We start from the raw sequence: 22,851 nt of genomic DNA, 5'->3' as shown, positions 1-22,851 counted from the left end.
GTAGAAACTAATAAAGAGAATGGCTTTAACATCAAAACCAGACACCAGTGTGAACTCTATTGCTGCTGGTTCGTTTCTAAAACGTCACACTTCGTAACAACAATTTTATAAAACTAGTTAGACCACATCTGGAGTGTTTCATACTGTTCTGGTCGCCCCCATCCTCGGAAGGATATCAGGATATCGGAGAGGGCGCAGAAGAGGTTTACCAGGGCACTGCCTGGATTAGAGGGCATGAGCTATAACGAGAGGCTGGACAAACTTGTGTTGTTTTCTCCAGAGCGGCGCAGGCTGGGGTGAGACTGGATGGATTACGAGAGGAATGGATAGAGTGGACAGACGATATATTTTTCCTGGGGGTTGAAATGACTAATACATTTAAGGTGAGAGGAGATGTGAGCGGCAAGTTTATTTCTGTCCACAGAGTAGTGTGTAGCTGGTTCTCAGTCTGGGGGGGGGGGAGAGAGAGAGAGAGAGAGAGAGAGAGAGAGAGAGAGAGAGAGAGAGAGAGAGAGAGAGAGAGAGAGAGAGAGAGAGAGAGAGAGACCAAAGCCGTCACGTGATTCCTTTGCCCCTCCCATTTAACCGTAGATGGGCAGCATCTGTGCATCTGTTTCCGAGGCCCCGCCCTCCGAACACTGAAACGATCGCTTCGCGCATGCCCAGCTTCTCCGGGCGGACGGTGTTTTCTTCTCCGCTCATTGCTGAAGTGGGTCGTCTGTGTGATCGGGGAAGGCTTTTCGTCTCCACGGTCAGCATCCCTGTCTGCTGAGCGAAGATATCTCTTTCCCATCGGTGAGTATTGAGACCGATCCCGAGCGGGGAGATCCGATGTTGGCCGTGAGCCCCGAACTGAGGGCCAGTTACTCATTTATTTTCCAGTTATCTGGGCTCGTCAGAAATGTGTCCCCTTCACATAATCTGCATTGAACGATCCAAACCAGGAGTACAGGGTGTCTATTTCCTCAGAATTGAAATGGAAGTCCCGCCACCAGGTCACGTGAGGCTGTGTATCGCAGATTCACCCCGCCCTCCGCTTTGTGACGCAAGATCACGTGGTGTGTTTTTGGCCACTTAGTCAGATTAACATTCCCAATTCGGCTCGCTTCCTGAGGCTCCTCACATTTGTCCTGGAGCGTTATGGCTGTTGTCTTCTCCCGGAGTGGGGTGGGTGAGAAAGGAGAACGTCCCAGGTTGTGGGGATCTTTGATTTCACTGACTGCTTTACCGAGGGACTGGGAAGTCTAGTGGGGAGGATGGTTTCTGTGATGTGCTGATCTGGATCCAAAGGTCTCTGCCGTTCCTCGCAGTCACGGGCGGAGTAGTTACCGTGCAAAGCGTGAAGTGTCCGGATGGGAAACTTTCTATGGGGTGTTGATAAAAATTTGGTGATGGTCAAAGTATATATGGCAAAGTTCTTGTTGTTTCTTCTAACTCTGTCATTTTTGAATCTTTTATACAGTAGTATGTATCATTAATTCAGTAGCTGTGGTGTGTTCTGACATCTCCGGACCGGCTTTTCCATGTTTACAACAGTAGGACTAGACCCGTGAGTCTGGCGTTCAAACTGTGTTTCGAAATTCCCCCACCCCTCACTGTCACCAGTCTGTCATTTGGTGGAAATCAAGCAGAATCTCAAGTTGCTGGAGATCTGCACTAAAAACTAAATGTTTGAAGTCATTCTGACGAAACGTCATTAACCTGAATTGTAAAGTTTGTTCCCCTCCCCGCTGCTGTTCCTTACCTGCTGAGCAGTTCTGGTAATTCCACCTTCTTTTTATTACATTTAACCTGGAAATTGAAATGATTCGATCTGTGATAGTAGAACAGTAAAGAAAGCACAACTTTTCCCTGTCAATTATCCTGGAACCAGCTTGTCTGTTATTGCTGGAAATATTTTCAGTACAGTTGTTGCTAACGAGGTACACATGAATAATCTCAGGAGTGATCGGCTTTATGTGTGAGGAGCATTTGATGGGTCTGGGCCTGTGCTCAATGGAGTTCAGAGGGACGGTGGGGGTGGTGGGGGGATGTATGGTTAAGTAAACCTACTGAATGCTGAAAAGCCTGGATACAGTGGACATGGAGAGGATGTTTCCATTAGACAGAGAGCCTGTGATCTGACAGCACGGTCTCAGAATAAAGATGCTTCCCGTTAAAATTCCGTTGAGATTTTTTTTGCATTAGGTGTCCGAAGTGTGGAATTTGTTGCCACAGTGGTTGGTTGAGGCTGTGATTTGGGTATATTTATGACAGAGATTAATATATTCAAGATTGCTAAATAGCTTCAAGGTTACAGGAGGAAGGCAGGAATATGGTGTTGGAATAAAAACCAGCCATGTTTAAATGGTGGAGCAGATCAGATGGATCAAATCACCTAATTCTGTTCCTTATGTCTTACCATGACTGAATGATGGCTCCTTCTTATCCCATATTCTTTTGTGTCATGTGAGGGACAATAAAAGATTGTTCACTGAGATCATTATATCTGCCTTCAACGTTTAAATTTCAGTGAGTTTTGTTCTTACTAACATTAAGCAGAAATGTTTGGTTCTGCTTTTTATTGTTAATGTGCTTCATTATCTTTCATGTTAACGTTAGACCTGCAGTGAGAGATTTATTGGAAGAAAAACCACAACTGAAGATGAGGGAACAACAACAAGTGAACCAGCCCGAGGACTGAGAGCATCAACTGGAGAGAACCCATCTGACTCGGAGATTCCAGTGATTCAGTCAGGAGAAAGTTTGGTGAGTCTCATTTACTCAAACACTGGTCCTTTAGACATTACATACCTGTACAAGGGAAGGTAGGAAACAGCTGGAGCGAGACTGAATGTGCCCTGAAGAAACAGTTATGCCTCTGTCAGACCCAGTTGCAATCACTCCAGGTCTGGTAATGTGCTTCCAGCAGCCCAGCCCTTTCAAACCACTCCGATTTTGTGGAAGTCGAATCCGGAGAGAGTCTCTCATAGACTGTATAAGTACAAACTCTTTATTCCAAGTATCTGGGGCTTACTCAGTTAGTCGCTCAAACAGGAACAGTCAATGACTGTTCCCGCCCAATCCACTAACTGACTAACAATTCCCCTTCACCACAGATATATCCGTCCAGATACTCCCCACACAAGACATGCTGGAGCCAAAGTTATTTACTACATGACAGGCTGGAGCCCCTAAAGACAAATTACAAAATAGTCATAATGGCTTACACACACAGAACAGACTGAAGCTGTCCTATCTCTGCGCATGAACACACAAGGCGATGAGCGTCCTGAAACCCTAGCTAGCTACCCTCAAGAAGAAATATGGCTCAGCATGGCTTAGTACATCTATTGATCATCAGCAGTTTCTTTCAGAAAAACAGGCTGCTATTTTTTAACGAAGTGTTAAACCATACTTCATCATTCCCTGCTTTTTGATCGTTACATGAGCAACAAAACAGTAATTTTTTTACAGAGAAAGCAACCGAGTACAGCTTTGACTTCTCAGTGGGTAAAAATGGCATACAACAGTAACTATAACAATGATATTTACAACTATTAGGCCATAATGCAATATTATGCCTCACATATTGCCAAACAGGCCTTCGAAGATCACCATTTTGACCCTTCAGTGAACCCGTGTAAATCCTGCCCTACTTTCTTGATGCTGTCAATCTCCTAGGCAATGTGCTTGGAGAGGAATGTAATGTTATTAGACTCATCAAGGATATAGGTGCAGCATTCTGTGTCAATAATAGCACAGGTTCCCCCTTCTTAGCTAGGATAAAATCTAAAGCCGTAAGTTTCTATAGGACTGTTTGCCAGATTGCAATCATTTCAGTGGATATTTCTGTTACTTGGGCCTGTGTTTCTGCCAGGGCCTCTGCAGTATTGTGGCCAGCTCCTCAAGTGCTGTATCCAAATTGATTATCTCTCGTGAATTCCTGGCTACTCCATAGGAGAGAAAAACTATCATCAAAGATCGCTCAGTCTCAGTTATTCCTTTCCACTGCTGGGCACCTGCAAGTATGGCCACGATGCATGTTTCTCAGTGTAGGAAGTTCCGTTTGGTGGGGGCCTGAGATACATCTGTCAAAACACTGTGTCTGTCAGGGCCCCTAGTTCTACCCGTTTGACATAAGTGTGACAGAGACAGAAAGATCGTAACTGGATGCTGGGGTGAGCCCTCTCAAAGACATAAACACAAACACTACTGTTACGCACTCGTAACGGTTTAAATGAACCATATATATTTACCACATATGTGTAAATATAACTCCCAAACCACTGAGCTCAGGGAATACCAAGCTCAAAGTCTTGAGATGGTGAAGTATGAAAGTTCAGTTCAGACATGGAATAAATGACGAGAGAGATATTTGTAATCCAAGGTGAATGGCGAGAGAAGGCAATTATGTTGAATTCCACAAATTCCACAGTGGTAAAACAGGATAACAGTCGCCGTAGGTCTTATCCATCGTTCTAAATCCACATACGAATTATCTCCAAAAGTAGCTTATCACAGGAGTACTGTCTGCAGAAGGAACTACCACCCAAGCAAGGGTTAACACACAGGTTTATTCCGCAGGGTACTCCCAATCCAGATCCAACACATAAAGTATTACCGACAGTGATTTCCACAGAATATCCCTTCTCACAAGTGGTTACCACATAACACACCCGAATCCAGCTAAGGGTTAACAAAAGTGGTAGCCACGAGATACTCCAACAAAATCCCCAGATGGATTATACGAATCATCACCAACAGTGATTGGTCACAGGGGTACCTCTTCAAGTGAATTACCACCCCCAGGCAAGGGTTAGCACAAGTGGTCCTCACAGGACACTCCCAAACCAACAGATCCACTCCAATGGATCAAGCAAAGTGACAATCACACATTCAGTATACACTGAATCAATAATCAACCCACCCTTGTGGGCATAGGAGAGTCCAAACAGTGACCTTTGGCCACTAGGTCCTTTGTTTCGAACTTTCCATCTTCTTTCTTTCTCTCCGGCTGACTGTGTGTCCTTGCTTAAATAAAACAAACTTTGAGCTATGTAAACACAAGCTGCGAGCAAGTGTAAACACACTGCATGGTCAAATAGTTCCAGCCCTCTCTCTCTCTCTTTGTAAGAATCAAACAGGAGCTGAGAAAGCTGGTGGCTGACATCACTCAGGCAATATCTGTTAAAATGACAGTCCACAGCAAGAAACCGAGAGGTTCATTACTCTCTACTATCAACCAATACAATTTCCTTTAGTCCGAGAGAGTCCTTCTACTCATTTCCTTCAGTAACACGTTTGTAGTCTGTTCGATATATCCACCGAGATTGCCCTTTCAGTTTCACAGCTGTCGGAGTGGTCAGTAACACTTGATATGGTCCTCTCCACCGAGGTCTGAGTTTCCCTCGATCGCAGTTCCTGATCAGGATAAATTCCCAGGTTCTATGGTGGGATAGTCACTCCTCTCTGCAGGGTAGTTCTCTTCCTTGTAAGCCTGTCATACCTGTGAATGTAACGCTTGGAAAATTTTGGTTAGTTGGCATATTTATTTCCCCATCTCTTCCAATATCTAATTTTGCTGGTAGGCTTTCTGGGAGCAATGGTGCACAAGGTCTTGGTCCCCAGGATATTCTCATGGGCCATCCATAAATGTTGTAAACTGGTGACAACCCCGCTTTCCCCTATGGGGTAACCCTTGTGGAATAGGGCTAACGGTAGGACCTTCAACCAAGTGAGTCCAGTCTCCGCTGTTAGTCTGGCCAGTTTACTCTTCAGAGTGCCATTGGCTCTTTCCACTCTGCCAGCGGCCCGTGGGTGGTGTACACAGTGGAATTGTTGCTGGATAGCTAGTTCATTACATACCCCTTCATTTACTTTCACCATAAAGTGTGGGCTATTGTCAGAGCTCAGCATCTCTGGCAGGCCGTACCTGGGAATTATATCCCATAATAATACCTTCACAACAGTCATAGCAGTATTAATGGTAGTTGGAATAGCTTCAATCCATCTACTAAACACATCTATAATAACTAAGCACTATCTATAGCAATGTACTCTAGGCAATTCAATAAAATCAACTTGTAGACACAGAAAAGGATCCACCTGTCAAGGGAGTTGTACCCGGTGTGCAGGGTACAGGTTACCAACCATTCCCTCCTTTCCCAGGTGTGTACAATAATGTATATAATTGGCCAATATTGGTAAAAACTGTGTAGGAACACAAACCTGTCCCACTGGGTGATCCAAAAACCTAGGTCGGGGTCTTTCTGGCACCCCCATCTGGGACCACAGTTTGTGCTCCTCCTCAGAGGTGTCTCCCTGAAAATTACGTACCTCCCACATGTCCTGCAAACCCGTTCTGCTTTAGTCATGGAGGGTTGCTTGACGGGAACGCGAGGAGGCTACAACTACTGAGGATTGTGCCGCACTTTTCACTGTCTGATCTGCTAGAGCATTGTGTTTAGTGACACAGTCGGACATGCGTGTGTGGGCTGCACATTTAATAACAGCCAGAACTCAAGGTAGCTGCAGAGCGGTGAGTAAGTTGTTTACAATGGTGGCATTACTAATGGGATGGCCAGAGGAAGTCAGGAATCCCCATGTTCCCAGAGAGCCCCGTAGTCATGTACAATTCCAAATGCATAACGGGAGTCTGTGTAAACGTTCCCACTTTAGTCTGTTGCTGGGATACAGGCAAGAGTCAGAGCAAACAGCTCAGCCTTCTGGGCAGAGACAGCTGCTTCAAAAGAGGCCTGCTCAATTACTTCACTGTCCGTCACTATCGCATCGTTTCCCTGCTGGATCCACAAAAGAGCTTCCATCCTCATAAAATTGCTTCGGGCTAGAGGGGGATATTGCAGAATGGATGGGAGAGTCTGTCCTTCCTTCATGGTGATCTGGACAGGGGGACAGTTGGTGCGACCGACTTCATGGCCTGAATTTGCTCAGAGATCGGGTACAGCGTCTTGGGATCGGTCAATATTAAAAGTGTGTCTCACCAAATGTCCCGCCTTCACCTCAGACTCCTTCCAGTATCGGAGTTGGACCGCAGCCAAGTCTTGCCAGTCTCCCTCGGTGCTGGAGGCTTGTTTCAGCAAGGTGTAGGCAATGAACTCTGGGCTCTTTGGCTTGAACCCAGGGCAAACACTAACAGTGGAATGGGGATCTCTCCAATCATCATGACTGGGAACTTCTGTCCCTCGAGGGGTGCATAATATTGACTTTCCTCAGCTGAGCACCCCGTAATGTCACAGCACAGAGTCACATGGGGGTCGACCACTGGCAGAAGGGGTTCAGACGCAGTGGAGTCCAGATTAAATGCCCACCACTGGGAGGTCAGAAATTGGGGAAGCTATCAGTTGTTCACCTGTCACAGGGTGACACCATTGCCTGTGCAGAGAATCTCGACTTCCAACAGACAGAGCAAGTCTCTCCCTGCTGGATTACACCCCCGACTGTTATGTGAATACGTACGTTCCGTGCCTTCAAACCCAGACAGAGTGAATGTTGCGTCTGATAACTGCAATCCCTTTTCCGATACTATTTCCCGATTGAGAGTGGTTGTAGTTGCCCCCATATCAATCATAAACGGAACTGGAATAGCAGCAACTGTCAATATTACATTGGGCTCTTCCTGAGGGCTGGTACTCATGGTAGGAAGCATCCTTGCTTGTCAATTTCTAAACGGGTTGTTGTCCCCACCTGTCCCTTGGTAGGTTGTTGTTCCCATTTCTGATCCGCAGATATAGCCCGCTCGCATCCTCCTTCCCACTGAACATATTCACCTTTAATATTCTTTTCATATCTTTTTATTATTATTATTCAAAAATAGCACGTGCATCGAAGTAACAACACTTACAATGCCTCATAAAAGAGGAAATTATCTTGAGGATTGAAAATTTTGTGAATTAAACTAAAAAGAAAAGTGAGGGGAAAAAAGAAGGAACCCATTGGAGGTACAACCCCAGAGCCAAGCGTCATACAAAAAGCTTCTAAAAATAAACATCAAACCACCAAAAAGAAAGAAAAGATATATCAAAAAAATTTACATTTAGATCGTGGAGGAAATCTATCAGTTAACTGAAATGATAATAATGAGCAGATGATCCCCATCTTTTCTCCAAATCAAATAAAGGTACAAAGGTTCGACTTCTAATTTTCTCCAAGACACAGCATCACCTGAGAGAGCCATTGTGACAAAGTAGGAGCTGATATATCCTTCCATTTCAACAAGATGGCCCTCCTAGCTATCAATGTAACAAACATGTTGGTCAGACACAGAAATACCATGGATATTTTGAGGAATTATTCCAAAAAGCATAGTTAATTTATTAGGTTGTAAATTGATTCTGAGTGCTTTAGAAATTGTCGAAAAGACTGACTTTCAAAACTGTTTTAATATAGACATGACCAGAACATATGTGTCAGTGTGGCTATCTCATTTTTACATCTATCACAATACTTGTCAACATTGGGAAATATTTTTGGAAGTCTCTCCTTCGTCAAATGGTAATAATGTACAATTTTAAATTGAATCAGTGAATGACAAGCACAGATCGAAGAGTTAACCAGCTTCAGAATCCATGTCCAATCCTCCCATATAAAAGGGAAATTGAGTTCCTTCTCCCAATCCTGTTTAATCTTAAGTAAAGGATGCTTATCCCTTTGTAATAATAAATGATAAATTCTTCCAATAGAACCTTTCAACAAGGGGTTCATATTCATAATAGTATCTGACAAATCAGCCTCCAATATGTAAGGAAAATTACTTAAATATTTTTGTAAAAAATGTCTAACTTGAAGATATTGTAAAAAATTTGAATATAAGAGAGAATACTTATCGACAAATTGTTCAAAAGACATCAATCTGCCTTCTTTAAATAAATCCAAAAAAGAATTAATACCTTTATTTTCCCAAAGTAAAAAAAAAATTGGAGCACTCCAAGAAGGTTTAAAAAGTAATTATGGTAAATTATACTACAAAGTTTAACTTTTTTACGATTAAAAAAAATTGCGGAACTGGTTCCAAATTTGTAAAGAGTGCTTAACCACAGGATATAGGTTTAAATTAGCAACTTTAGCTAATTGTATAGGTAGAGTAACTCCTAATAACGAAATTAAATTAAACTGTTTCACATCTCTCAGTTCCTGGTCTACCCAGATTGGCTGTTTATTCCTATCAACCCAATATAACCAGAAGGACATACCAGAAGTTACCAGCCCAATAATACATTCATAGATTAGGCAAAGTGAGACCACCATCCTTTTTTAACTTTTGCAAATGACATTTACCAATTCTTGGTCTTTTATTATCCCAAATAAAAGATAGAATAATAGAATCAACCGATCAAATAACTTCTTAGTAAACAAAAACAGGAATATTCTGAAATAAATATAAAAGTTTTGTTGGGCGGAAGCAGACACTTTGCTTGCTTCCTCTGGAATAATCCCAAAAATTGCTGTAAGTGGATTAGGTTGAACATCCACATCTATAACTTTAGATAATATTCCAAACACATCCCTCCAAAAATTGTTTAAACTTGCACATGACCAAAACATATGAGTTAGAGTAGCCACTTCTGCATTACATCTGTCACAAATAGGGCTTATATTAGAAAAAATATGCACCAATTTATCTTTGGACATGTGGGCCCTGTGTACTATCTTAAACTGAATTTAGATATGGCATGTGCAGATAGGTGAATTATTGACTAAATAATAAATTTTACTCCACTGATTATCTGAAAGTGAATGTTGAAGTTGTACTTCCCAGGTGCATTGAACCCTGTCATTAGGCGACATGCGAGCATTCATTAACTGTTTATAAAGGATTGCTATGAATTGTTTTTGAAAAGGTTTAAACTGAAAAATAGCATAAGCCAAATTTAAAGAGCAGGCTGAGGGGTAAATTGGTAAAAAATCACGTAAAAAATTCCCAACCTGTAAATATTTGAAAAATGTGTATTAGAGATATCATATTTGTCCATTAACTGTGAAAAAGACATTAAACACTCTTGTAAAAACAAATCTTAAAAAGTCCACTAAAGGAGGAAAATTGGCTTTATAAAGATCCTGATATTTTTTAGTAATTATAACACCTAAATATCTAAAAGAATCCATAACTTTAAAAGGAATATTATCATATATAGAGACAGATTCATTTAAAGGAAGTAATTCACTTTTACTAAAATTTATTTTATATCCTGAAAGGTCTCCAAATTTGTCATATAATTTTAGCAAAGCAGGAATAGATTATTCAGGCTTGGATATACATATCAATAAATCATCAGTGTAAAGAGAGATCTTGTGCATGGCCTCATTCACAAAAATCCCATGAATATTTTCGGCTTCACAAAGAGCAATAGCAAGGGGCTCTAATCTTAAGTTACATAACAAAGGACTTAATGGGCAACCTTGGCTTGTCCCCCGTGATAGCTGAAAAAAGGAGACCTACAGTTATTAGTGACAACAGTAGCAATAGGAGCTTTATATATCATTTTAATCCAATTATTAAAATTAATACAAAAACAAAATTTTTCTAAAGTATTAAATAAATATTTCCATTCGATTCAATCAAATGCTTTTTCAGCATCCAAAGATATAAGGCATTGTGGAGTTTTAGAAGAAGGTGAATGTATAATGTTAAATAATCTCCGAACATTTGAGAAAGAAAAATGACCCTTTATAAAGCCTGTTTGATCTTTAAAAATGACTTTACCCAAAATACTCTCCAATGGATTGGCCATCATCTTTAAGTGAATCTTAGCTTCAACATTCAATAATGAAATACGTCTGTATGAGGCAAAATCAAAAGGATCTTTATCCTTTTTGAGAATTAAAGAAATAGAAGCTTCATAAAAAGTAGAGGGTAAATCACTTTTCACAAAAGATTCTTTAAACATCTCCAACATATATGGAGAAAGCAATTTTCCAAATTTTTTAATAAAATTCTACAGGATAACCGGCAAGTCCCGGGGCCTTACAGTTTGCATTGAGAAAATAGCTTTATGAATTTTGGATTCAGTAATTTAGGCATCCAGAGTTTTTTGATCCTCAACAGAAATTTTAGGAAAAGCAATCGTTCGTAAAAAAAAAAATTCATTTCAGAAGAGTCCACTGGACATTGAGATTTATAAAGTTCAGTATAAAAGTCTTGAAAAATCTTATTAATTTCTTCATAATCCCGAGCCAGGGTACCATCTTTTCTACGAATTTTCAAAATTTGCCTCTTGGCTCCAGCTCATTTTAATTGAGATGCATGTAGTTTATTATTTTTATCTCCAAACATATAAAATTGGGTCTTTAACTTAAGTAGATAACCTTCAATTAAATGAGTTAATAATAGGTTATATTATGATTGAAGTTCCACCCTTTTTTTAAATGTCAATATTAGGGGAGGTCACATAGATATTATCTAAATCTTTAATTTGTTTTGAAATTTTATCTAATTTTGCTTTAGTCTGTTTTTTAAGTTTAGTTGAATAAGAAATAATCTGACCACATAAAAATGCTTTGAATGTATCCAATATAATTAATTTAGACATACCTCCTATATCATTAAAAAGTAAAAACTTCTTTTATCTGCTTTTGATAAAACTGATAAAGTCAGAGCTTTGCAATAAAGTCTGAGACATGTGCCATGGTGGATGGCCAAAAATGTCATCGTCAAATTCAAAGGACAAACTCAAAGGCGCATGATCAGGAATAGCAATAGCGTCATATTCACAGTTTTTAACATTAGGCAAAAGACAGGGATCAACTATAATATAATCAATCCTTGAATATATTTCATAAACACGGAAAGAAAAAAAATATTCTCTGTTATCAGGGTGTAAATGCCTCCATAATTCGATCAACCCAAAATTGGTCAAAAAAGAGTTAATAACTGACGCAAAATGATTTGGAAGTCGTTGATTAGTTGAGCTCTTATCAATCATAGGATTTAAGCAACAGTTTAAAAACCCCACCCATTAACAACATATACTCATTTAAATCTGGCTGTAAAGCAAATTTTTTTTTTTAAAAAGCAGGATCATCTAAATTAGGACCATACAAATTAACCAAAACAACCTTTCTATTACAAATCACTCCTTTAACAATTAAAAATCTACCATTAGAATCTGACTCAATATACTCTTGAGTAAATATATTAGATTTAATAAAGAAAGACACACCCTTAGTTTTGCTCTGAGAAGTAGCATGGAGTTGTTTTCCATTCCACCAGCGAAAAAATCTATTCTGATCTCCTGCCTTGATATGTGTCTCCTGAGCAAAAATTATATCAGGTTGGAATTGATTAATAATTTGAAGTCTTTTTTGTTTAATAGGATAATTCCAACCACGTATATTCCAAATTATTACATTAATCCATTTAACTGCCATACTATAATTTTATTCTAATTTACTTTATACATGCGCAGAACACATACCAATACGGGATTATCAAAGATGGCAGTGATGAAGAATAAAGCCATATAGAAAACACGCATGTTCCAGAACCACCCAATGGGGAAAAAACTCCTAACTCTAAACCCACCCACCCTCCAAAAAGCCTGAAAAAACGGCAAGTGAACTAAGATAGATGTGAAGACATGGGCCAATCTGTTGGTCTCGTCTCTGCCTCCCCCCAGCCAGTACATAAAATATAGAAAATGACCTTGCAAGAAAGACAGTAAAGTCTCAACAAAGGAGAGTCTTTACATTCTATCATGTGTTAAACAGAAAAAGAACCAAAATAATATAATCTCTTAGAGAGAAAAACCAGCCCCATCTTAAGTTTAGCTTTAAATCCCTAAGAAAACTTTAAATTCAGTTATAGGGTGCTATAATAAAACAGATTTAAAAAAGTTAATAGTATACTTAACTGAACTGAATTGATAGAAATATTAATTAGTAAAATCATAGTAACTTAACCCTCCCAGATAAATATATAAAAAGAAACCCTGTTGGTTGAAAAAAAGACTACCAGTTAGTAATTTAAGAAATAACAACAAAAATCAAACCAAATATTAGATAAAATGAACAAATCCTTTTATCCTCTTTTCTCAGTCAAATATGTAATTAACCATTTAAACAGTCAAACTTGATCAACAAACCAGTTGCAAATCTGACTTTTTAAAGCATAATTTAGCAAGCAAACCACATATGGACAATATGCAAAAGCTCTGGTGAGAAAATCCTTCATTACCCATTACAGGCCTGCTACATAGGCTGTGTGAGAGTGCAGATGAACTCGATCAAATCCGGGGAGATCAAAGTACTTATCAACAGTGATTTGCTAGCTGTGAAAACGATTACCTCTCTGTATAAAATTCACTGTGCACATGTCACTGAGTTAAAAAAAAGTGCACAGTACATGATTTAACTGCACACTGGTCATTACAAATTAGAGGGGACATTGGTGGGAAGGTGGTGAGACCTCCAGCGTCCCTGATGTCCTCACCTACAAGATGTGCACCCTGCACGTTAAGGAGTTGGAACCTGAAATGGATGAATTCCGGATCATCCAGGAGTTGGAGGGGGTGATAGATATGACATGAAGAGAGGTGAGTTACACCCAAGGTGCCGGACACAGGAAACTGGGAGAGAGTCAGGAAGGGGAATGAGGTTAAATAGCCATTGCAGAGTACTCTAGTGCCCATCAAACACAACAAAAGGTAGACCACTGTAGAAACTGGTGGTGAAGGGGATTACCTGACAGAGAAAAGTCAAAGGGGTGATAGGTGATTCATTAGTTAGGGGAACAGAACAAGAGGGGACTGATATCCAAGTGGTAAGGCATGCTAGTGCTAGTGTGGGTGGAGCGGGTGATGTGGTTAAAATAAACTGCAAGGGGAATGGGAGCCAGAATGACCAAACAGAGACCTAACGGAGATGGGAGTAGACTCTCACATGGTGGATTGGATAGTGGACTACTTGACAGATAGATGTGCGGTTGGGAGACTGTAGGTCTGACACGGTGGTCAGCAGCACAGGGGCGCTGCAGGGAACCGTACTGTCTCCGGTCCTGTTCACCCTGTACACATCAGACTTCCAATATAACTCGGAGTCCTGCCATGTGCAGAAGTTCGCTGATGACACGGCCATAGTGGGGTGTGTCAGGAATGGACAGGAGGAGGAGTATAGGAAACTGATACAGGACTTTGTGATATGGTGCAAATCAAACTACCTGCGTCTCAATATCACCAAGACCAAGGAGATGGTGGTGGACTTTAGGAGATCTAGGCCTCATATGGAGCCAGTGATCATTAATGGAGAATGTGTGGAGCAGGTTAAGACCTACAAGTATCTGGGAGTACAGTTAGACGAGAAGCTAGACTGGACTGCCAACACAGATGCCTTGTGCAGGAAGGCACAGAGTCGACTGTACTTCCTAAGAAAGTTGGTGTCATTCAATGTCTGTAGTGAGATGCTGAAGATGTTCTATAGGTCAGTTGTGGAGAGCGCCCTCTTCTTTGCGGTGGCGTTTTGGGGAGGAAGCATTAAGAAGAGGGACGCCTCACGTCTTAATAAGCTGGTAAGGAAGGCGGGCTCTGTCGTGGGCAAAGTGCTGGAGAGTTTAACATCGGTAGCTGAGCGAAGGGCGCTGAGTAGGCTACAGTCAATTATGGATAACTCTGAACATCCTCTACATAGCACCATCCAGAGACAGAGAAGCAGTTTCAGCGACAGGTTACTATCGATGCAATGCTCCTCAGACAGGATGAAGAGGTCAATACTCCCCAATGCCATTAGGCTTTACAATTCAACCGCCAGGACTTAAGAACTTTTTAAAAGCTATTATTAATGCTTTTTGAGATAGTGTTTTAGATGTATATCATATTTTTTACTGAGTTAAGTAGTGTATGTAATTAGTTTTGCTACAACAAGTGTATGGGACATTGGAAAAAATAAGTTGAATTTCCCCATGGGGATGAATAAAGTATCTATCTATCTATCTATCTATCTATCAGATAATGGAGAGGGTGAATTGAATTGAATTGACTTTATTAGATACATACTTCATAAACATGAGGAGTAGAAATCTTTATGTTATGTCTCCATCTAAATGTGCAATGTGTAATTTATGGTAATTTATAATAGATAGTTTGTACATAGGACAGTCAATATAACATTGAAATGCAATTGTATCAGCATGAATTAATCAGTCTGATGGCCTGGTGGAAGATGATGTCCCGGAGCCTGTTGGTCCTTTTGCTGTGGTACCGTTTCCTGGATGGTGACAGCAGGAACAGTTTGTAGTTGTGGTGAATTTGGTCCCTGATATCCTTTGGGCCCTTTTTATACACCTGTCTGTGTAAATGTACTGAATAGTGGAAAGTTCACCACTACAGATGTGCTGGGCTGTCCGCAACACTCTCTGCAGTTTCCTGCAATTAAGGGAAGTACAGTTCCCATACCAGGCAGTGATGCAGCCTGTCAGGATGCTCTCAATTGTGTCCCTGTAGAAAGTCCTCAGGATTTTGGTCCCCATCCCCAACTTTTTCAACTATCTGAGGTGAAGGAGGTACTGCTGTGCTCTTTTCACAACACAGACGTATGTACAGACAATGTAAGGTGCTTGGTGATGTTTATGCCGAGGAACTTAAATCTGTTCACCTTCTTAACCCCAGATCCATTGATGTCAATAAGGGTTATCCTGTCTCCATTCCTCCTGTCGTCCACAATCAGCTCCTTTGTTTTTGTGACAATGATGGAGGGTTTGTTTCCTTGACACCAGTCAGGTGTTCAGATCATAGATTCAGCAGTTAGATGGTTGAGCCTGGTGCGATGAATGTGCTGAGCTGTGTATATCACAATGCAAGAAGCATCGTAGGAAAGCCAGATGAGCTCAGGACAAGGAATTATGATATTGTAGCCAATATTGGGACTTGGTTGCAGCCAGAAGTGTGAGGGATTTAGAGGAACAAATTTGTAGAGAGATTGCAGACCATGCCAATAAAAAAAAAGGTTGATTCAATAAGTGATTTTAACTTTCCATATATTGACTGGGACTCCTACACTGTAAAAAGACTAGATGGGGTAGAGTTTGTCAAATGTGCCCTTAATCAGTACGTAGAATTCCTGATGTAGAAGTGTGCAATAAGCTGTTAGGAAATGATCAGGGTGGTGACAGAATTTGTGATCATAATGCCATGAGATTCAAAGTAAATATGGAAAAAGAGAGGTCTGGACCACGGGTTGAGATTCTAAATTGGAGAAAGGTCAATTTTGATGTTATCAGAAAGGATCTGACAAGTGTGGTTTGGGACAGGTTGATTCCTGGCAAAGGAGTACCTGTAAGTGGGAGGCCTTCAGATGTGAATTTTTGAGGATGCAGAGTTTGTATGTGGCTGCCAAAATGAAAGTTGAAAGGTAACTGGTCCAGGGAACCTTGCTTTTGAAGAGAAATTGAAGCCTCGTATATTTTGTTCCTCTAAATGCCTCAGACTATTGGGGTGCTACTGAGACCCATTAATGACTACAAGTCATGATTCCACGCACTGAGCTCATCTGAATTTTTTTGTTGTCTTCTTTTGGTTTCTCAAAGCTTCCGAATAGTTTTTGTTCTTTTGTTTGCCCTCTCTTTGACATTTACGTTGGCTTTGGCTTCTCATTTTAGCCACAGTTGTGTCCTCCTGTCTTTCTAATGCTTCCACTTCTGTGGAATCACTCAGGTCCCGAATTGCTCCAGAAACCCCAGCCACTGCTGCTCAATTGTAACTCCTACCCTTTCCCTTCCAAACAAGTTTGGCCAGCTTCTCTGCCATAGAAACATGGAGAAGTTCAGTAAAGAAACAGGCTATTTGTCCCATCTAGTCAATGCCAAAAAAGCATTTAAACTTGCAGTGCGATCTGGACCAACTGGCAAAATGGTTTGAGAAATGGAAAAAGGAATTTAATGCAGACAAGTGTGAGTTGTTGCTATTTGGTCTGACCTGCAAGGGAGGTCTTTCACAGTGACTGGTCGGGCACGGAGGAGTGTTGTAGAAGAAAGGGACCTCTTGTAGAAGAAAGTCCTTAATTCACTGAAAGTGGTATCACAGTTAGATAGAGATGGAAGGGAAGATTTTAGCCTAATGGCCTTCATGAACAAAAATACTGACAACAATAGATGGATGTTATGTTGACTTGTAGAAGACATTGGTGAGGCCTAATTTGGAGTACTGAGTGCAGTTTTGGTCACAGCCTACAGGAAAGATGTAAAGACTTTGAAAGAGTTCAGAGAAAATTCACAAGGATGTTGCCAGGTCTGGAGTACTTGGGTTATAAGGAAAGATTGAACAGGTCAGGACTTTATTCCTTGGAGTGTAGGAGATTGAGGGGAGATTTGATTGATGGGGTGGGAGTACAACCAGAGGCCATGGGTTAAAGGTGAAAGGTGAAATGTTAAGGGGATCATGAAGGGAAACTTCTTCACACAGACAGTCATCCGGGTGTGCAATGAGCAGCCAGCACAAGTGGTGCATGCGAGCTCAATTTCAACATTTCAGAGGTTCATGTAGGTACCTGCATGGTAGGGGTATGGGAGTGGGCAGATTAAATAGTTCAGCACAGACTAGATGGCCCAAAGGGCATGTTTCTGTGTTGTAATTTTCTACAAGAATGTAAAATATTACAAAAATTAACTCTGTCTTTTTAACAGCTGTGCGGACCAACCATTCACCTCAACAGGAATTTTTTATATGGCATTAAAACTGTGGCACTTTAAGTTAATAATACATAAAAGAAAATCCCAGATGCACATCAAGAAAGACTAATTGCGTGAGACTGTTTTGGTTACTGTGGGGCCAGGCACCCATGCAGCTCAGCAGGAACAGGGAATAATACCAATGGAGAGAGTCCAACTCCGCCAAGGTACAAATTGGAGATGACAGAAATGCCCCATTCTTATAGAAACAGGAAGAGCATCAGGGAATTGATAGTCATTCCAGATACCAGCACTCTGCCCAGTCAGGAGATGATTTCTCTGTCCAACTTGGGTAGAACCTCACTGTAACAGTGTGATACCAGATCAAACCTTGGTAACTCAAGTAATCTCATCTGAAATGTTGTCTTACACCCATTGATGGATTTTGTAAATCTTTTTACAGGTTAAAAACAAGAAAGAATTTGTCTCCAGGAAGTTCAAACAAGGCACACCAGTTTTGTTGTCTCTGTCCAGATATTTAAGAAGTGGAGCATGGGATTCAATCGACCATCCTTCCTGCTCAAACTGTGGGGAGGGATTCACTCGGTCATTTGACCAACTGGCAACCCGTCATTTTACACAGGAGAAAGGTTGTTCACATGCTGAAACAGTGTGAATGGATTCATTCGGTTATCACAATTGAAGGTACATCAGCAAGTTCACACTGGGCAAGGCCATTCACCTGTTCTGTGTGTGAGAAAGGATTCAGTCAGTCTTCCCACCTGTGGACACACCAGTCAGTTCACTCTGGGCAAAGGCTGGTGATCTGCTGAATATCTGAGAAAGGATTCACTCAGTCATCTGACCTAATGGCACACCAGCGTGTTCACACTGGGGAGAGGCTGTTCACTTGCTCAGTCTGTGAGAAGAGATTCACTCAGTCATCCCACCTACACAGTCACCAGCGAGTTCACACTGGGGAGAAGCCATTCACCTGCTCAGTCTGTGGGAAGGGATTCACTCAGTCATCCACCCTACAGAGTCATCAGCGAGTTCACACTGGAGAGAGGCCATTCACCTGCTCAGAGTGTGGGAAGGGATTCACTCGGTCATCCCAACTACTGGCACACCAGCATATTCACACTGGGGAGTGGCCTTTCCCGTGCTCAGAATGTGGGAAAGGATTCACTAAGTCATCCACCTTACTGGTACATCAGCGAGTTCACACTGGGGAGAAGCCATTCAGCTGCTCAGTCTGTGGGAAGAGATTCATTCAGTCATCCTACCTGCAGAGTCATCAGCGAGTTCACACTGGGGAGAAGCCGTTCAGCTGCTCAGTCTGTGGGAAGAGATTCACTCAGTCATCCCACCTACAGAGTCATCAGCGAGTTCACACCGGGGAGAGGCCGTTCACCTGCTCAGACTGTGGTAAGAGATTCACTCAATCTTCCATCCTACATAGTCATCAGCGAGTTCACACTGGGGAGAGGCCGTTCACTTGCTCAGAATGTGGGAAGAGATTCAGTGATTCATCCAGCCTACAGAAGCATCAGCGAGTTCACACTGGGGAGAAGCCGTTCACCTGCTCAGAATGTGGGAAGCGATTCAGTGATTCATCCAGCCTACAGAAGCATCAACGAGTTCACACTGGGGAGAAGCCGTTCACCTGCTCAGAATGTGGGAAGAGATTCACTCAGTTATCCCAACTACAGAGACATCATCGAGTTCACACTGGGGAGAAGCCATTCACCTGCTCAGTCTGTGGGAAGAGATTCACTGATCCATCCACCCTACTGAGTCATCAGCGAGTTCACACTGGAGAGAGGCCATTCACCTGCTCAGAGTGTGGGAAGGGATTCACTCGGTCATCCCAACTACTGGCACACCAGCAAGTTCACACTGGGGAGTGGCCTTTCACCTGCTCAGAATGTGGGAAACTATTCACTAAGTCATCCACCTTACTGGTACATCAGCGAGTTCACACTGGGGAGAAGCTGTTCATCTGCTCAGTCTGTGGGAAGGGATTCACTGACTCTTCCACCCTACAGAGACATCAGCGAGTCCACACTGGGGAGAAGCCATTCACCTGCTCAGAATGTGGGAAGAGATTCACTCAGTCATCCCACCTACTGGCACACCAGTCAGTTCACACTGGGGAGAAGCCGTTCACCTGCTCAGAATGTGGGAAGAGATTCGCTCACTCATCCAACCTACATAGTCATCAGCGAGTTCACACTGGAGAGAAGCCGTTCACCTGCTCAGAATGTGGGAAGAGATTCACACACTCTTCCACCCTTCAGAGACATCAGCGAGTTCACACTGGGGAGAAGCCATTCACCTGCTCAGAATGTGGGAAGGGATTCACTCAGTCATCCCACCTACTGGCACACCAGTCAGTTCACACTGGGGAGAGGCTGTTCACCTGCTCAGACTGTGGGAAGGGATTCACTCAGTCATCCAACCTACAGAGACATCAGCAAGTTCACACTCGGGAGAAGCCATTCACCTGCTCAATCTGTGGGAAAGGATTCACTCAGTCATCCCAACTTCTGGAACACAAGTCAGTTCATAGTGGGGAGTGGCCATTGTTATGAATCCCTTGGTTTCCTTTGATATGGACTGTCATTTTAAGAGAGATTAAGAAGGTGAATCAGTCTGACTTGCAGCTTGTTTAGTTTTAATTGAGGACACAGACACTCAGAGTCAGACGGAGACGGATGAAAAATGGAAGGATTGAAACCAGGGAAGTAGTGGCCAAAGGTCACTGTTTAGAACTTTCCTATGCCTGCAAGGGTGGGTTAATTATCCACTATCCATTATCCATACATCGAATGTGTGGTTGTCACCTCATTTAACCCATAGGAGTGGATCTGATTTGGGATATCCTGTGGAGACCACTTATGTGTTAACCCTTGCCTGGGTGTGAGGTGGTCATTCATTTGAAGATGATAGCCATCATGACAAGTCACTTTCGGTGATAATTCGTATGTAGATTTGTAAAGATGACGGATAAAATCTACAGCAACTGTTCTCTCATTTTAACACTGTGGAACCTGTATAACAGACAGATGGACAGACGTACTTTATTGATCCTGAGGGAAATTGAGTTTCGTTACAGCCACACCAACCAAGAATAGTGTAGAAATATAGCAATATCAAACCATCAATAATTAAATAATAATAAGTTAATCTTTGCAAGTGGAAATAAGTCCAGGACCAGCTTATTGGCTCAGGGTGTCTGACACTCAGAGGGAAGATTTGAAAAGTTTGATGGCCACAGGCAGGAATGACTTCCTGTGACGCTCAGTGTTAGATCTCGGTGGAATGAGTCTCTGGCTGAATGTACTCCTGTGCCTAACTAGTACATTATGGAGCAGATGGGAGCCATTGTCCAAGATGGCATGCAACTTGGACAGCATTCTCTTTTACGACACCACCGTCAGAGAGTCCAGTTCCACCCCCACAACATCACTGGCCTTACGAATGAGTTTGTTGATTCTGTTGGTGTCTGCTACCCTCAACCTTCTTCCCCAGCACACAGCAGCAAACATGATAGCACTGGTCACCACAGCCTCGTAGAACATCCTCACCATCGTCTGGCAGATGTCAAAGGACCTCAGTCTCCTCAGGAAATAGAGACGGCTCTAACCCTTCTTGTAAACAGCCTGAGTGTTCTTTGAGCAGTCCAGTTTATTGTCAATTTGTATCCCCAGGTATTTGTAATCTTCCACCATGTCCACACTGACCCCTTGGATGGAAACAGGGGTCACCGGTGCCTTAGCCCTCCTCAGGTCCACCACCAGCTCTTTAGTCTTTTTCACATTAAGCTGCAGATGATTCTCCTCGTACCATGTGACAAAGATTTCCACCATAGCTCTGCACTCAGCCTCATCTCCCTTGCTGTTCGACATAACTGCCTTCTCTCGACATTTACCCTGAATTACAAATATCTCTCTCATCACCTATTTTGTGGATGAACTGAACTTTCATACTTTACCATCTGAAGACTCCAAGCCTTGTTTCCCCCGAGCTCAATAGTTTGGGAGTTATATTTATACACATATATAAACATAACACTGTTAATTGTTGTTTAACTTGCTTAAGTTACTATATTATAAGTGGATACTAATAAGCATTGTGATTTTCACGTCAAAATCAGACTCCAGTAGTAGTCTGTTGCTGCTGGTTCGTTTCTGAAGCGTTACGGTTCGTAACAAAATGGGGCCTGCATCTGGGATATAATCAAATTTGAGGATTGATAAATTATCGATTTCATTGGGGAAATCTCTTTTGATTTATTTCTGTGTGGAAAATTTGCAGCAATGGATGTTGATCGATGTCAGGAAGCGCCAACCTCTGAGGTATTAGAGGACACCAGAAGGATTGAGTTGTTGAGTCTTGCTAGAAGGTTAAAACTTGCTAAGGTGAAATTGACAATGAGGAGGGCACAGATGCAGAGGATAATAGCTGAACATTATGTTTCTGAGAGTGTGTTTAAAGTGGAGGAGTTGGAGGTGTTTCCTGAAAGTAAACCTAGTGAGCTTGAGCTCCAGTACAAGTGAGAAAAATTAAAGATGGAGGCTGCGGAAAGGCAGAGACAGATTTAGGCTGGAGAGGCAGAAAAACAGACAGAAAATTGTCTCATAAAGTGTAACAAAGGGGAAGGCTTAGCATGCCTATTCTGCTTTGACAGTTGATGAAGCAGCTTTATACTGCACCAATCATCGCCACTGGGCTATAAACGTGCAGGAGCAGTGTGTGGTTCAGTGCTTTGCTCAAAGACATTCACGCTGCCTTGGCTGAGGCTCAAAATCATGACCTTCAGATCACTAGTTCAACACCTTAACCACATGGTCACGCACCACACATTATGACCTAGTGAAACAGGCTGTGCTCAAAGCTTATGAGTTGGTCCCAGAAGCATACAGGCAAAAGTTTAGAAATTTGAAGAAATCTGTGAACCAGACTTATATGGAATTTGCTTATGAGAAATTTGTGTGTATTTCCCGCTGGTGCACATATAAAAATGCAAATGCTGATTTTAACAGCTTGAAAGAGTTGGTTTTAATTGAAGAATTCAAAAAGTGCGTGCCTGATGACATAAAGACGTAATTAGATGGAAATGAATCTGCCACTATGCAGGTGTCTGCTAGATTAGCAGATCAGTTTGCTTTAACTCATAAGGTTATGTTTACCCTGAATAAGAGTTTCAAAAAGAGTAGCAGGAATAACCAGGGTAAACCAGAAATTAATGCTGG

General features: G+C 41.8%; 2 protein-coding genes across 8 annotated transcripts in view; both read left to right on the top strand.

Moving 5' to 3' along the window:
- LOC140721733 (NACHT, LRR and PYD domains-containing protein 3-like) overlaps window positions 1–22,851 on the top strand; it is a 943,069-nt gene that overhangs the window by 207,925 nt on the left and 712,293 nt on the right. The window lies entirely within an intron of this gene.
- The window catches only part of LOC140721726 (uncharacterized), a 46,454-nt gene continuing 24,272 nt past the window's right edge, over window positions 670–22,851 (top strand). For 6 of the 7 annotated variants that reach the window (XR_012097445.1, XR_012097444.1, XR_012097446.1 and 3 more), the window contains exons 1-2: window positions 670–795; window positions 2,602–2,748. Coding sequence is in view for 1 of the 7 variants with exons in the window: in XM_073036521.1 (XP_072892622.1) it covers window positions 18,463–20,187 (1,725 nt within the window). In the remaining 6 variants the exon portion in view is untranslated. Of the gene's footprint in view, window positions 796–2,601; window positions 2,749–18,056; window positions 21,393–22,851 lie in introns of those variants that run through there. The other variant, XM_073036521.1, reaches the window with a different exon arrangement.

The sequence above is a fragment of the Hemitrygon akajei genome, unplaced genomic scaffold (genome assembly GCF_048418815.1).
Source record: "Hemitrygon akajei unplaced genomic scaffold, sHemAka1.3 Scf000060, whole genome shotgun sequence".
Lineage (NCBI taxonomy): Eukaryota > Metazoa > Chordata > Chondrichthyes > Myliobatiformes > Dasyatidae > Hemitrygon > Hemitrygon akajei.
This window is presented reverse-complemented; position numbering and strand designations above follow the sequence as displayed.